This window comes from Acanthaster planci, linkage group LG05 (genome assembly GCF_054643075.1).
Source record: "Acanthaster planci isolate LZ-2023a linkage group LG05, COTS_SCS, whole genome shotgun sequence".
NCBI classification, from domain to species: Eukaryota; Metazoa; Echinodermata; class Asteroidea; order Valvatida; family Acanthasteridae; genus Acanthaster; species Acanthaster planci.
Window position 1 is genome coordinate 10,103,420 of NC_141781.1, and position 17,858 is coordinate 10,121,277.

Genomic DNA, 17,858 nt, shown 5'->3' on the forward strand with positions numbered 1-17,858 from the left:
AACGGCCTGATGATTGGGGGGGGAGAGAATAATCTTATCAAACTGGTAATTCACTGACTGGAATCTTAGCCCGATGAGTCATCTGAAATAAATCGACACTGCTGAAGTTTGCAACTGTAACTGTGTGTTTGTTTCGCCTTGCGTTGTCTGATTGTGATCGTCCGAACAGTACGCCCCAACTCGATTCACACAAATCAGGCCGACATGGCATTTCACTACAGTTCATTTACAGAAAAAATGACAAAGTAAATGAACCAAGTACATGTACCGGTACACGTATAACATGTACATGTATGAATACACTGCACCTGTACCTCTACATGTATATGTATCCCGACAGAACTTACATGTACATTTTAGACCCCGACACAGTCAACAACCCTTGCATTCCCTGCCTGTATTTTATGGGGTCTACACAATTCAAATTCAAAGTGTAGTTTTGTGTTTGAATTAATCTTACCTACATATGTGCAATAATACATGTCCTGTACAGGTACACTGTATGCTTTGCTGTTTGAAAAGGTATTTAGCTGTAATGCCAATGCAACTTTCCACATTCATTCGCAGAGAAACCTTGACGTCATTCCAGAGAGACAAATTTCAATGTTGTGTTGATTTTTACATGAAAACGGTTGGACTGTTTCGTTGTTCCGCTGTCCTTTTTTTTTTCTTTTTGTGATAAACTGTGGTGTCAGTACCGGTACATGTATGCAAAGCATGGCACGGGACACCCATTCCTCAGCCATGCTTTCAATTAGCTAAGTACTGCAAGGATTCACAGTTTGACAAGAAAACCTTTAAACTCAATAGTGTCTTTCTCTGACATCAAAGCAACTGTGGTACTTGTACTGTACATTTGTCCAGAAAAGCTTGGCCAAATTTTCTTAAATGCTTTTTCGTGTGTATTCTCAGTACAGTACATTCAATCCCAAGGATGTCAATACGTACATGTACATGTACCGGTAAGATGAGAGCAGGTGGCACAAAAATTGCCATTTAACCATAACCATGCTGAACCCAACAAGGTTATGCAGTTCCTTGCATGGACCCTTTGAAGTTTTTATTAAGCACCCCAGGGGAAACCTGTCTCAGCCTTTCGGGAAAAGAAAAAGCTCATCAACTCTACAAGTAAAGATGTACAGTGTATTTGTTCATCAGTGCTAAGCCTGAAAAAGACAAGAGGACTTCAAAAATCTCAAACAGAAAGGCTTTCCTGCGGCTGGCAAAACCAGGAAGTGAACTGCTGGAGGGATTACAGCAACAGATCGGCAAAGCTTCTTGATCCTCCTATACTAAGACACATGTACCGGTATCATATGCGCTGTATAGATCTGCACATGTACATGTTCATGTATGCTACATGTACATGTAAGTGATCAATGTGGTCATTTGCATTAATGATGACTGCTTATATGTATTTAATTATGTAAATGTACATGTACCTCACATAAATACCGTTAATTACTATAACTTTGTATAAGTTCCATCTTCAATTCAAACACATACACTGTACAACATACGTGTACACGTACAATCAGAATTGAAGTGAAATATACGATACTAAGTACATGTACATGTACCGGTAGCACGAGCACAAACGTGACAAATGTTTTTAACAGTCGGGTGAAGGACATGAAAAAATGAAAACTTCCCAGTGAACAAGATACAATACATGTACATTCTTCCCTGCTGCACTTTCTTTTGTTGCTGATAAGTATCCAACCCTCACGTCTCTCATCTCAAACAAATTTCTAGGTGCCTACATTTGAAACTTTCTTAGGACCTCTAAATCAACTGCTTCTGTTGACCAAATGGTACTCCTGATGAAGCAACCTGCTGTATACCAGTACATGTACACCTGTACATGTATGCACTGTACAATGTATGTTGTACCCGTATTCTTGGAAAGGGCATTCAGCATGGGATTAACACTGAATTCAGGGTCAATGAACAAGAACCCAAATACAGTACAAACACAGACTTATAACAGATCAAGTACATTATAATGGAAGCATGAAGTCCTCTAAATCTACATGTATGCCCTGCATGTACATAAATACATATGTACAATGTACATGTACATTAAGTACAAGTACATGTACATGTACATTGGCAGCTCATGTCAACGCATTCAAATTAAACTTTTATGAGGCCATCCTGACCACAAGTAAACACCCTCTGATAAGGTGAACATGATGATACACAGAGATAACAAGATAGTCAAAGATTTATTGCAAGTTGCTTTCACTATGATGAGAATTTCGACAGCATCCTACAGCATCTCAAAGTCACGAAACCAACCTTAACTGCCATCAACACTGACCATTGCCAATGACACTGTTGACAAACATGTAGGGACAGGGGTAAGGAAAGACTGGTGGATTTAGGTGTAATATTTGGTTTGGCTCTCTTTTAACTACAAAACTTGACAAGAGACTGCTCAAGCGTAAATGTCTGTATACATGTATGTACGGTATGCATGTAAAGCACAGGTTTTTATTGGATTGTGAGATGCCGGTACAGTGTGTATCACATGCACATTACAGTTTGCCGAAAATGCAGTTGACATCAAAATATCAACATGATCAAAGTGGGTGTGAGGTTTAATTATATGTACATGTACATGTACATGTACAATACATGAACACGTGCTATCAAAACTTTGAAAATGTCACATACACAGAAGACCATCTAGAAAATAAACGACTGAGAAGCTGATTGCCCTTTTTTTAATTTCACCTTTGTGCCTGGGTCCACTGGACTTTAGGCACATCACACAAAAGGCTGTAAAATAAACCCAACTTCTTCCTGATGTTCTTTCTGACGTGCATGAACATTCCTGAAATAAACAAGAGGGTGTGTATCATGAAAACTTGTTGCATGTTGCAGTATCGTTTCCTTTCTTTGGCAAGTGTGATGATGTTCAGTGTTATTTGGGCCCACTCTGTGAAACTGAAACCAGAAAAACACTTTACAGTGGCACAGAAACAAAGATGAATAATGTTCACGTGAAGAAAAGCAAACTTTTCTTACTTCATATCCTGCATGGGTGATCCAGTTTCCCCATTTGCTTAGACTTCCCAAAACAATAAGCATGTAATAATTAATACTGTATGCCAACGGTACAAATGGGTCCATGTGCTTTTTCCAACTGAGACAGCCCAAAATTCCATTTCCACATTAGGACGCCGTCAATAAGCCTTTTGCAAGTTAAATTTAAAATAAAATCTGGTACACCGAGCTCTTTAAATTCACGTGAACATAATTTAAAGTCTCCAGTAAAGATACTGTTGCTATACCTCATGATTCAGAACAAGCTTTTGTTTAGTTACATGTACATTATAAGAGACACCTTGCACCAATACACTGTTTTCGATAGATACCACTAAGAAGGGCACAGGGCACATAAGAACCAGTCCATTTCCAGAGATTGTGGTGGCTATGCAAAAACTTGCCCCACATCATGAGGTATAGCAACAGTATCTTTAGTCTGGGGAATTCAAATTGTTATGTTTATGTGCAATCAGATACAGGTAACTCCATGTACCAGATTTCATTCAAATTTACATGTATGCAAACTTTGTTCAATAACAGTGCTTCAATTAGGAGATACATGTAATGTACTACACTTCATAAATTTGTGGTTCAAGGAAAACTTTCACAGGTTCGGTTACATCAAGGAACTACATGTACTTGTATGATGATCTGCCAGGGCTAAATCAAGGATTATTCGTGGGTAAATAGGACATACATGTATCTTCCAGGAATGACTGGACAGTCAGTAAAGGGAGTCAACGCTGTTTTAATCTGAAACCACGACGCAGTTCTTTACAGCAGGCTGTTTCCTGAAATGCATGACTGTTGTCAAGGATGTGGTCATAAAACTTGTCAAAAATCAATACCAAATCATTCGGTCACATCACAAAGTGAAATACTATATGTAGTACATTTATCAAGCAAAGATTATGTGCACAAGATGCATCAGTTTGTGGTGTGACGACAACATGATACATCCATTCCTGATGCAATGGACAAAATACTAGTACATATATATGTACAATGTACTGTACAATGTACATTTGTGTACATTTGTGTACACTGTAGGTACCATAAGCATGACACTACATGCATCAAGGGCACAACTGAACTGCCCCCCAAATAGTGCATCACTGCTGTTCATAATCTAGTTATTGTTCTTAGAGAGCTCAAGTCATTCTCTTCAGAGGTACAGGTGCATGTAGTATAAACAAAAGGATGGCAAATTCCCATATTCAAGCATCACAATTTCAAGTGTCATAAAAACCAACAAATTTACCTGTTCTCTTCACATGTACATGTACTACGTGTAACTTCCCTTTCCTCACTTAAAAATCCCCTAACTCAACCTTTGACCAACTTGACCATTAACCAATTTGACTCCAAACATCAACGAAACTCAATTATTTGCCAACTCGTCCGTTGTGCAACGCAGTGGGGCTGACAATGGTTGACCAGCCAAAAAAACCCAGTACAGCATTAGCATGGTGTTAGTGTCATTTGGCTTGGCAAACTGAATTCGGCATGGCAAGCCCTTGTATGCCACGCTATCATCATTCCACATTGCAGTAGTACAACAATGCTTTATTTAAGTTCGGCATTTAGCACAACTGCCGCACCACTACTGTGCTATTGCCATACTCATTTTAATTAAGTTCCGCACAGCAGCGGCATGGCATCTAGTCTTGGCCTAGGTCTCACAAGTCACATCAGTTAGTGAAAGCAGACAATTACATTTACATGTATGCTTATTTCCATGAACATTTTCTTCACTGTCAACGTTCCTAAAATGCCGTCTTCTTCAGGAATATTATGAATTTTTGACTAAGAAACTGTTTGTTTCATATTTTGCTTTATCAAATGAAGCAAGGCAAGACAAGTTCAGTGTGTTCATTGATGACTTACAATTCTCTGGGCCAATGCAGCCCTTACTAATTAACATTTTTTAGCTTTACCTTGTAAAAATTCTGTAAAGATTGAAGATTCAGGACATCCAAGTTTTCTCAACTTTGAATTTTTCAAATTTAGGGCACTCCAGCCAAAAAGCAGTTTGTAGCCGATTTTGCGTGTTTTAATGACATGAATGACAAGGAAGGTGAAGGGCCTAGCAATATTCAATAATGACTTATCAAGAAAAAATTGCAAAAATATCACGTACACAATTACAGGCATCATTCATCATGTTCATGGCTTTGACATAGTCTGAATGGGACTAGGCCTACAGGGAGTCGGATAAGTGTATTTCAGTGTAGCGCTTAACTCTAAACACATGGCATGCACAGCCCACCACGCACATGTAATGTACATGTACGGCACGTACAACCTCCAACCACTCATCCTCTGACATCCATGACACGTACCATACGTACATTGTACATGAACGATCATATGAGTGTAACTTGTGACCACTTCCCAAGCAGGATAATTTCGACTTATGTGCGCCAAACCGTTTAATTACGAGAATTTCTGGCACACAATAAATGTATCCTAGTAGTCTTCAACACATAACTTAGACAAAAAGATGCTAGAAAGCAGAAAATATCGCCGACTTCATACTTACTTTCTCTTCGTCCTCCTTCAGGACAGCCGCCATGATGCCATCCGTGACAGTCAGTGAGCGCATGCGTGTGTGTTCCGTCCTTGTGTGGAATTTATTTAATTTCCAAGAAATTGAAACTTACGTCGCACAAGAAGCCAGCTGGCTCACACCAGTTATGAAAAGATTTTGACATTGAATCGTGGGTGGCGGTATGATGGATGGAGCTGTTCTATAGGGTGGTTCGCGGTTTTCGATAATTTTACAGAAATTTATAAGTACATGTAGATGAGAGTCACTTTCTACCAGCTAACAGTAGATTTTGTTCTTAGAAACATGCACCAGCCAAGCAAGGCTTGTGTCTATTACAAAGTTTAAATTTATACCGCTTCATTTCTTTCTGTTATCGGACTGGATCTAATTAGTGCCATTGTCTTTCTTTTACCGACCCTGAATTACTTTAAGTTTATTTCCAGTGACGTAACCGGTATTCCACGAACTTTGAAACACTATTCATCACCGTCTGACTCGTCACCTGAACGTTTTACGAGTCCCAGAGGAAACACTCGTACGAAATCCGGGCTATCATCCCCTTCGTAAAAAAATGCCCATTAGAATTAATGGTAAATGGCCAAATTCACCTTACTAAAATTAATTTAAAATCTCATTACTAAGAACTTGATATATGCCGCGCAGTAGGTCGCCAAGAGCCCTGTCTCCAAATAATAAACCCACGGCTAGTATTCCGCCAAGGTTCTGACTCCCTGCAAAATGCGGGAATCCCCATAGATTAAGACTGTCTCAGGAGGTAAGAACATTCCTGGTCTTATATCCCATTTCCACTTTCAACTGACGGCCACCAAGCTTTTCGGAAATCCTCCTTCCTCACAAGGGTTATATGTAAAAGTGACGCCAATTTAAAGGATCCAGCGAGAACAATATTCTCGTAACAAAAGGCCCAAAATTCGACGCAACGGCGCTTGGCAGTATGAAGTCATTCCCAGCTCTGAAATCGTACTTTTGAGAAAAAAAATTGTATATGTTTTATTGCAAATTACTTTGCAAACAGTCTCTCTGGAGGCGGGTGAGAATTGGTAACAAGGTTTTTGGCTTTTCCAACCCAAGCCTCTGGCATGAGCGTGGAAATGAATTTTTTTCCAGGAGGGTGCAAACCTGGTGCTGTATAGTACTCGTACTCAATTCTCCGCAAACCATCTTGTTTCGGGGAGGAGGGCAAAGCACCCATCAACTAAAAATGATCAACAATAACGGCTGGAGGGGTTTAGATTGAGTTTTTCAATTTAATTAGCGATTTTCTTCCCCTTTCGTCTCTCTCTCTCTCTCTTTTTAAATTCCTTTCTCTTTTTTCCCTGTTATAGAACTCAGTTCCCCCAGGCAATCCTTTGCCCGTTTGCCCCCTCCCCTGCACGCCCATCTGCACGAGGTATACGCATAAGCATGGCAATGATGCTGTAGTTAAACTTTATGATTATGTGTCAACTCTTGGGGCTTCTTCCGGGTTGAAAGTCCGCGTGGTATAACTTGTACCAATCAGAGTGGCGATCGAGCCGGGGGCAAACAAAATTCTAAAATTACCTGGCTATATTCGAAAAGCAGGGGGGGGGGGGGTTGCTGCACACCACATTGCGTTTGGTATAAATTCCTGCTCGAGAAGTGTATGACAGTCCTTACCGTAATATGAAAATGGTACTTTTAAAGTTTTTGTATCGTCTGTTCTTGGTTTTCATTCGTATTTTTGAAAATCTGGCTCACGGTTGGGCTTTTACAAAATGACCGAAAGAAAGCCTTCTTTCTTTATCGCACCACCGGAAAAGGGGGAATGATCAAAAGGTCCTTACCACATATGGAGAGGATGTAACACCCCCATCCCTCGATATACGCCCTTGACCGACTTAATGGAATTGGTTGGACTAGACTGTTCCGTTACCAAACTTCTCATAATTTCAAAGAACAGGGGGGCGGTGTACGTGTGGGCTGTCTTTCGCAGGGAGTTCCGTTCATGTCTTTCATACAACGATTCGACCGGCCCGGGATCCGGGACCGGACACAAGAGGGCGCAGTGCATAAATTATGGTCGAATCATTCATCTCCACATTTTAGTGTTGTAGGCTGTTCATTCTTTCATACGGTTGACTTTCTCTCAGAGCAGTTTCTTTTTGTTTGCAAGATGTCCCCGAGCGAGTCCCTTACCTTGCAGGACTTTTTAATATTCCAATCACATTGTTAAAACTTTCAGATGGCGAAACTATTTGCCGTCTTATCTTACAGTTTGATGTGCATAAAGCATATTCGGGTTGGCCTTAGATTTCGAGAAAAAAATTAATGCACACAAAATACGCGATTTCAACTCACCGTTGGCAAGCAATTTGTGACGGAAATGGGTCGGGGGCGGGATGATTTGCCCGGCCATGGAAAATTGATCAGGCGGAAGGTGTGACATTTATGACTACAGTATAGGGCCATTGTTTGTACAGATCTACATGTATCAGGACGGCTTTAGTCATGGCTTTTTAAAACACTGTTCTCCTTTTGAGTGATCTTGAATACTTTTTGGTTGTCCGGAAGTCCAGTTTTTCACAATCAGCTTTCACTTTTTTCTAAACGCGATAAAGTGTTTGTGGGGGAGGGGGAATGATGCAATGGCCCATTCTCCCCCTCCTCCCCACCCCATCAGTCAAAAGGGTTGGGGTATACACCCCATGATCCCTACGGGATGAATGCCCACGCACCAAATTTGTCTTTATTAGCATTAACCCTAACAGTCTCAATCCTTCACCTGTTGGAGGACTGAGGACTGTTAAGGTTAAGGAAGTTGCATAAAACACATATCCCACACGGACCAAACATGTTTTATTCAAAATAGAAATACCATTTTTAACAGATTGCCAAGACACTTAAATTTGATCTAAACTTTCCAAAATAAAAATATAAATTGAACCAAGTTCATCCAGAAGAAACTGTGTCACTATCTATATATATATTAATTTGCTATACATAAAACATTTTTTTAGTTTGGCAATCTAAAGGCCCCTTTTGCACTTATTTCTGTATTTTCTATCTTGTCCCTAGGCAGAGACATTTGAATTCCACGTAAGTAACCAAGATTAATGTAGAAGATACATGTATAAATGCAAAACTGATGCAAAGTGCTTGCTGGCTACAGTGACCTAAAATACAAATTACAAAGTATTAGAGGAGGGCCTGATGTTTCGATCCTAGCAGAACCTTTCTCAAAAGCAAAATGACAAGTAGACAGAGACAAACAAGAAAGCAGGGAATCAACCAAGCATGGACAAATGCAGCACAAAATGAAAGGGTGAGATGGTTGGATAAAAGGCCAAAAGGTACAGGGGATTTTGTAGGAAGAGATCAAAATAAAATAACAGCTAGTGAACCCCAATCTAAAATCCAAACCTAATAAATTTTAGGCTTATACAGTCTAAAACTACTCAAGTTTCTCTGTAAGGGATGTACATCAAAATTTCTCACGTCATCAACTGGCAAAGTGGTAGAATATTTTAGGAAAAATATCTTCTTGAATAAATTATTTATTTACAGGCCATTTATGCCCACTTCCTGCATTACAGGGTATTTGAATTAACGTATACAACTCGAGTATGTTTTATGTAATTATTTGCACATTAATGAGCCAGTTCAGTATTCCAATAGTGTGCATGCCCAGGGTGAGGTTATTCAGAAACAGCTAAATGTAGGCACGCGCATCACAGCCTGTCTAATCAGCACGACCATGCTTTCATTTTGTTCCCAAAAGACCTTGGCTTTTTTTGAAATACTGAACGGGCATATCCAGTCATGAATCAAAATGACAAATGTAATAAATTCAGTTTACAATCTATGGAGATAAATGTAAATAGTTCCCAAAGTTAGCATACTAGTTTCACTCATGGTAATCACCATATACATTGAACAAGATAAATATATACATGTACACTTCCTTATTTACGCAACACCAAACACATACATGTACATACATCTTTACAGCTACATGATGAACGCTAGTAACGTTTTCAAATGTTCACTTCCAAGCACAATGCCCACAGTGACAAAAGGCATGTACGTTCATAATAACTTTAACCATTCCTGAAATGATGTCAATGGCCTGGACGACGTTTCAAACATAAACATTACCATATGATAACTCTTGCAAAACTGCACCCAATTTATATGGAGAATACTCAACTTCTTGTTCCTCGATGGAAATGCCAATGATCATCAACAGGTTTGTACACTGTACAGCAAAAGTACAGGATCACTAATAACTCCAGTTGAACCAAAGGTAGGGTTTGTAACCAAACAGGATTTCTGGAAATTTTCAGACACTATTTTGTCAGACATGTTGCTTTTGAATTTGAAAATGGAAAAGAAAAAAATTAGATATCAGTTTTTGTTTTTAATCCTGAAGTAAAGGACTTGAACTTATTTCATGTTACTTTGTCAAATTCTCTTTATCAGAGTGACACAGTTGTGAAGCTTGACCGGATAGGGTAGACTGTAGCATGGTGTCCACCGATTAGAGATGGGGTCATACTGCTCCATGGTATCCGTCAGGCTGTTGGGTTGGTCTTCACCTCCGTTCACGTATAACTTGTCGTCGCAGACAGCAGCCGAGCACAAAGCCCTTGTGCACCGCATACTTGTCACCTGTCCCCAGGTGTCTGTGGCTGGGTCGTAGCGGTGCACAGTCTGGGACAGGCACCCCACGATGTAGATCTTGTCCCCCATGACACGGGCCGCAATCCCCGACAGAGCGTGCGGCATCGGCGCGCAGGTGAGCCAACGGTTGAATTTCGGGTCATAGCAGCGAACTTTGTCGGTGGCAATCTCGTCGGAGAGAGCACCGCCGAAGACGTAGACCTTCCCATCGTGTGAGACGGCAGCAGGAGAGCTTACAGCCTCAGACAGAGGAGCTACCTGTAAAGCACCAAAAACAATGAATGTAATGAGGTTTGACTTTGCGAACACGAGAAAATTAGAAACTCCTCGGTTACGAACATGCATGTACTCATATCACTTCAAGCTACGGTTGCTAGCGATTGTTACGGCACTTGAAAGGCAATCCTCGGCAGTTTTTGGATTTGGACATTTAACAGCATCAACAGCAAACACAACAACACAATTACAAAGAAAACTGTCACCATTATCGCTTGCATATGCCTTGTATGCTGTTTGAAGGGAACAAGTGGCTTGGTGGAAAACAGTACATGTACACGTAACTAAAGTAGAAACAAAATTGTCATCTTAACTACATGTTAACCCTTCGCTATGGAAGACTGCTACTACAGCACCTTTGTGTGAGCATTAGTGCACACCACACATACAGTCTATTCACCATGCAGCTGCTGGTTCAATGGGCCCTGCTGCTGGACAAAGCCCTCCATTCATGGCATGGCAGGATGTGCTTGTCACCAACTTTTAGACCGTCATGAAGGTCGAGTAGTTAGGGCAAAGGACATACATGTTCATGTAAGGGCAGAGGTGTCCATTACAATAGGGCACATTTTGGAGGTAAAGGGCAAACTGAAACAATTGTACAGAAAAGCCATCAATGACAACTTCACATTAAGAGTAACAAACTCACCTCTTCCCACACTTTCGTCCTCGTGTCGAACCTGTCAACTCTTGATAGCCTGATTGCTCCGTCATAACCGCCGACAAGGTATATGAAGCCACTCAGCACTGCAGCTGCTCGCCTCTGTCTGGAGCCCGCTTCTACCGCCGAGGATGACAGGGTTTCCCACCGGCTGCTTGCGGTCCTGAATACTGATACTTCACCTCTGAAGCCCACAACATAGATATTGCTGTCTACTACCTCAACGCCGCTCACAGACTCTGCCATGGCCGGGAGTTGGGTCAGTGTGCCCCATCGTCGGTCAACAGGGTCGTAGTACTTCAAGTCTCTCAGCTTAGTGTTGGCAGGTCCCACACCCCCCACCACGACGATGACTTTACGCGAACGAGTTCGCCTTTCACCCAGCCTACTCGAGATGAAAATTTCACTACCTCCATATGACGAACTTAATAGTTTGTTTGCATCGATACTTCCAGTAATGAGTTCATTTGTGAGGACTCTCTCAGTGAGGTATTTCCGAGGCAGGAGGTGGGTACGGAGGAGGGCGAGCAAGACGTGTAAGTGGCGACGCCGCTGCCCCAGGTTGGTTAGCGTCCATTTCAAGATGGTTTCACAAACGTCCTCTTCCGACTCAACTACAAGTTCGTCGCTGGACAAATACTTGACCAAGGTTGCGGCGGACTGTTTCAAAATCTCCCCATGGCAGCAGACCCGGGGGAAATTTTCCAGGGCATACGACCACGCCTTATGCGAGAGCTCCTTGCAGGAATGCTGCTCAGCCAGTAGGTATACCCCTAGGCAGTTGGTGGTGTGGATGTGACTCCACAGAAACAACTCGCACGCCCTCTGCACAGGGACAACCTGGAGAAGGTCTGCAGCACTCAGCAGGCCCTGCACGTTTCCGGTCGTGATGGTCACTCTCGATGTATACACGTAATCCAGGACCAGCTCCATGCTAGTTGAAGTCACTCCCTTGATAACAACTCTACTCTCCCGACTCTCCTTCATGTTGTTGAGAAACATGCTCCTGAAGTAGGCACTGGAGGCTGTCAGTACATTCCTGTGGCAGTAAAAGTCCTTATCCTCAACATGCAGGATCACGTCGGCAAATTGCCGGTCTAACCGTAATTCTTGCAGCGCAGCCAGCAGCGCAGCCGAGTGCGATGAGTGGTGAAAATCAACGGCGTCCCCTGTGCTGCTACTACGGGCCTCAGTTAATACTAGCATGATGGGACTCTGCAACTTGTCTACATGTACAGTATTGTACTCACAAAGAAATGATTGATTTGAGAAACGACATCAGTTGAGTCCCAGCATTTGGTGAATTAGATTGGTTGATTTCAGGAAGTTCCTTGCATACATGCACATCTGAAGTTTGAAATAAATAAAAAGCAAAAGATGAGCCATTGCTTAAGGAGGTAGGAAAAAGTCTTAAAATCTTATGACATCTAGGGTTTTGGAGGAACATGTATATGTACATGTACATGTAGATTGGCCACCCGAAACCAGTATACAAAGAATTTATATTCCAAAAATCGACACACAAGAAATAAGAGGTAACTTCTGTCCACGTCCAACTGGGCCGATTTTGGAAAAACATAAGGTCACATTTTGTGTTTGTGTTGATTATTAACGGGGAAAAAGGCACAACAGGCATGCACGAAGTACGTGAACTGTATGCATGAAGCTTTACATGTACGTAAACTGGCATTGTTGCAGCCCAACGAGGAGTTTTGATGACATGTAGAAAATGCCCAATAGTCTGATAGTGTGCTACTACATTAATCTCTAAGATACATAAACCTCAAATCTTACTCTTTGCTGGTCAAAATACATGTCCATGTAGCTGTGATAATTGTTTCGAAATGAAGAAGTACAAGATGTTGAAGGTGCCTGGAGTTGAACCAATGGTACATGTACATGCAACTTGCGTGGCAAACATGTGAGAGTGCAGTCGTGTTCACGTGCAGTGGCAATTTTTATTCATACGCCACAGAGAATAACTAGTAGTAGTATAGAAGTACCCAGACCTGAATCTTAGGCTAAATGGCGGGCTACAATGTACATGTACCTTGTATGTGTGTACATGTACAACTTTTAGAAAAGATAGCAACCCACATGCATGGGTGTCTTTTGCAAGACACTAGATGTTTTTTGAAGCAGTGCTTCAAAACTCCTCTGCGTATGACATGTTCATGTACTTATCTGCGACAACCGGCAAGGTTTAAAATCTACTCTTAATGCGCTGTCCAGGAACAATAAATTCTATGCGTTACTGCACGGAAACCTTGAGACCAAGTCTCACGGTGTACGAGATTCCTGTCAACACTGCACAAGACCGGGGTACATGTACGTTTTACTTTATGACCAAACACAACAAATCGTTCATTTAAACCTGATATAACAATCAATAAAGTGGACAAGAACCACGTAAGAACAATGCATTTTGAGCATGGCTCTATCATGAGACTTGCATGTGAAGATGTACATGTACCATGTTTACAGCCATATCTCCCCGTGACGTTTTGGGGTCACTGGCATACATGTATCATTAATACATAATGAGTGTTTCTGGAATCGGCAAAAAAGGGACTTGTGGAAGCCCATTTTTTGGACAATTTTTCAATCATAAATGGGAACACTGTTCCATTTTTTCTTGTTAATTTGGGAAGATGGTCTTGTCACCTCTTGTTCTAAAGGTTATAACTTGGGGTAGGAAGGTTTTCTTTATCGCACCTCTTTAATTTTTTATAAATTATGGTTTTGGGCAGAAAGTTGGTGACAGTACACGTGTACATTGTACACACAACACAGCCAACAACTTGGCATAAAGGAATAAGCCCTTTGCGAGTTAACTTTGACCCAAATCTGATACACTGAGTTCTTTAAATTCACGTGAACATAACATCTTGAATTCTCCTTACTAAAACCACTGTTGCTATACCTCGTGATTTGGGGCAAGCTTTAGCTTAGTTACATAAGGGAGGCCTTGCAACAATACACTGTTTTCAATGGATAAGAAAGGCACAAAGGAACCAGGTCATTCCAGAGATAGTGGTTGCTATGCGAAAGCTTGCCCCCAATCACGTTCCAGAATTGATGGGGGGATGCGTTTCTTTGGGGGGGTGATAGGGTTGGCTTTTAAGACTGGCATCAGACACGGAAATGAGTGGCATCAAAGAGCAAAGGCTTGTAGTAGCACGTCGCACGTCATGCCGCCATTGTTGTTGATCAGCTGGCTGCAACTTTGTAACCAACCTATGGTCTACTGTTTATGTTCCACATCAACATTACGCAATCGTAACGGATCTGTCACCAGGTACAAGGCTACACGTACAATGCACCCAAGAATTAGTCTGGTTCCTTGAACAAATTGCCCTTCTGACTTGTGGACTTGCGGCCGGGAATCAGTCTACTCACAAACATTCAGGTGGTGCGGAAATACGGGTAGAGGGAGCTGTTTTGAAAATTTTGAGAAAAAAATAATAAAAGAAAAATTGACATGCAGGTTCAAAATCGACAAGTACGCTGACCAGAGACTGACTATTATTTTGGGAGGGGCCTTAAAGGGGGTGAATGAGATGTTCAGTGAAACGCTTCTGAACACAATGCTGAATTCATGTACATGTACATTGTACACGTATTGCTGAGTGAAATACATGTACTTGTATGTCTGGCATCTTTTGGGGCAACACTGTAGATCTACCGATACAGTAAAACTGTTTCACGGTCATGCTCTGCTGATTTTTTCTATTGGTGTGGATGATTTTGGATTGACTACTCCTCTTTGCACAGCACTGAATACTCAATGATCCTGTGATGCAGCTTTTTCATTAGTACAAAAGTAAAAAGCTTAACATTTTTGTTTTCACAATACATTCTCTATGAAACCATGGCGCAACGCAACCAAGGCTGCGTGTACTGTCAATGTGGCTCCAACTGAATGGTTTTGAGTCATAAAGAATTCAATTGTTCAAACAATAAACTAGGAATGGTCTTTGGCTGAACAATAGTCAATTGTACATGTAGTTTGTTCAGAGACATAAAGTGGATTATATTTTCCAACAGGGATCGATGGGTTTGAGACGGCTGACTAGCACACAATGTGATGTGCAGAGTGACAATTTCGACAGATCTGAAATTCACTTTCACGAGATGCGGTGCATTACTTTGTGATTTTGTTGAATTCAGACGCACCTTTCAAGGAAAGCTAAGCTATCCCCAACAGTTTACAGCAAAACCCTCCCAGTAAACGTTAATCATTATTTCATAGGCAAGAAACACACTCATATTGTTTGAAATGTCTTGGATTTTGTTTTCCCTCTCATATGCAAAAAAAAGAAAGAGAATAACACAAACAAAACTGCTCCTCATCTTTTTCACAATGCTTTTGACTCTGGTTATTGCTGCAGTAAAAAGCCTAAATTAAACCCACCACAGATCCCCAAATTCCATTGTTTAAGTACTGGCTTTTTCTACTGGCTGGCTGCAGCAAACGCTTTGATGAACATCACTGGCATTGGGAACACACTGATTATAAAGTGTATGTGAGCATGTGCTCATTATTTATTTGATTAGAAGAGACCATTATGCAAAGTGTAAGACAGTTACATGTACTTACAAGTACCAGAACATGTACATGTACTGGTATGGATTTACTGAATTACAGTTGCCATTGGGATCAGATCCATTTTTTAAAATCACTACTTTATTCCCATGGTACATGTAGCAGATAATTTTTAGCACACTGAATTTTTATGTGAAATACTGAATAAACAAAATTAGGAATAGAAACCACTGATGATTCAGCCAAACTTATGAATGAAATGCAACAGACTGAAGAAAAAATCACCACTGTACATGTACAGTGCATGTGGTAAACTTTTAAGGATGAATGTACATGTATTTCTCTGCATGTAGCCCCCCTAAAATGGGCCTACATGTACATGTAAATAATCTCCAAATCGAAGCTCCCAGGCAAAGAGTTCAATACACAGACCATTCTCGGTGCCTCTGTGCACAAACCCACTGTACGTCATACATGTACATGTCATCTGGTGTAAAGTCTTTTAACATCATTAGCTAATGTAGCACTAGCTAGTTTGGACAGGTGCCGTAGATGCATCATTCATGGAGTCACAGTATTGTTTAGTATAAGTTGCGCACACACTTTGCTAGTGTACAGTACGCCCATACAGAACATGCGTATTAATGTTACTTAAATCCAATTTCACCAGTTCCTTGTTCCTCTGTCGTGCAAGGTATGACAAGGTTTCAGTTTTGTATGGTACAACATAGACAGAACGCCTGCCATGTGCCTTGAAATCCGACGAACGAAGCGCTGCCTTTGTTTTTCAAAATGGCGCCGCCCATACAGCACCATACATCGGAAAATTTACGATTCTGGAAAGCTTTAGGGTGCTCGTATGAAAGTCCAAACTCTGAGAAATACGACGGTGTATGTAAATTGTTGAGTCATTGTCATTTCGGAAGATATTAGTTTGTGACAATCCTGCAGTTTGGATTTCAGGCATTTCAGACATGCCTTGAAGTAGGGCTGTGGTGGCAACAGATAAGAGACAGATTGTAAAACATGTAAAAGAGAGCCACCACTACAGCCCTACATGTATTTGTAGGGCTACATTATACCCGTGTACAAAAAAATATTTCTATGGAGTGAATTTTTTATGTGTGGCCTTTGACAGAAGTGGCAAGTTTTTTTTGCTGTCCAGTTAGATCACAACAAACATCAACAGCTATGAGTCGCAATTTAAGGAAAACTGTGTTACAAAACTTAAAAAGTAATAAAGGGACGTGGCTTACCTTGCACTTATGGCAGGCTAGTAGTACATGTACAGTGTACATTTACTTTCGTGAACCAGAACAAGGAGCTTGTGCTCAATTTCAACGAGCGCCCTCAAGGGGGAAAATAGGAAAGACAAGACCCGTTCGTCCACACTGTCTAAATGTTCTGAACATTGTACACACATGGCAAATTCTTCGCAAGAACTGATCCCTAAAAAAGTACCCCTGCAGTTTCTTTTGAAATAAGGACTTTTGGTGGCCCAAGAAAAAATGGGCTGGTATAAATATCGCCCAGGCACAACTCCCTAAAACCAGGGATTCCAGTCCGTCCAAACAAAAACACTTATAAAAACGTTTACGAAGAACCAAAAAAAATTCCCATTCGTTGCACTTGAGTTGGACAATTTTGAAGATTTCTGGAAAAAAAAGCCACAAAAACTCAAACTTTTCAACGTCGGGATTCGAACTCACGACGTCTCACTTCCGGGTCAGGAGCGCTAGCCACAGGACGGAGCGCTGAGAACTTGTTATTTTCGGAGAATAAACACTTAATTTTGAAGATTTGAAAGATTAATTTTGGGCAGAAATCATCATTCATGAGGGAAATTGCAACTTCTTTTATTGACAGTTGGCCAAAAACAATCTTTCCCAATCGTTGCACTTGAATTTGACAATTTTCAAGATCTCTCAAAAAAAGCCCAATGAAATCAAACTTTTCAAGGTCGGGATTTTGAAGAGTTGAGAGATTAATTTTGGACAGAAATAATCATTTATTAGGAAAATTACAACTTCTTTTATTGACAGTTGGCCGAAACACAATCTTTCCCATTCGTTGCACTTGAATTGGACAATTTTCAAGATTTCTGGGAA

The 17,858-nt window shown here is 41.0% G+C and overlaps 2 protein-coding genes across 2 annotated transcripts in view; both read right to left on the reverse strand.

Moving 5' to 3' along the window:
- LOC110987104 (tyrosine-protein phosphatase non-receptor type 9-like) overlaps positions 1–5,741 on the reverse strand; it is a 47,814-nt gene extending 42,073 nt beyond the window's left edge. Inside the window, exon 1 of the mRNA XM_022249548.2 lies at positions 5,597–5,741. Within this exon, the coding sequence (XP_022105240.2) occupies positions 5,597–5,659 (63 nt within the window). The 5' untranslated portion in view covers positions 5,660–5,741. The remainder of the gene's footprint in view (positions 1–5,596) is intronic.
- Positions 5,742–8,421: 2,680 nt separating this feature from the next.
- LOC110987127 (kelch-like protein 24) lies at positions 8,422–17,096 on the reverse strand. The gene is made up of 3 exons (XM_022249584.2): positions 17,007–17,096; positions 11,193–12,551; positions 8,422–10,525 (listed from the first exon to the last, which is right to left on the reverse strand). The coding sequence occupies exons 2-3, from the start codon at positions 12,408–12,410 to the stop codon at positions 10,049–10,051; spliced, it is 1,695 nt and encodes a 564-aa protein (XP_022105276.1). The 5' UTR covers positions 12,411–12,551; positions 17,007–17,096; the 3' UTR covers positions 8,422–10,048.
- Positions 17,097–17,858: the final 762 nt, after the last annotated feature.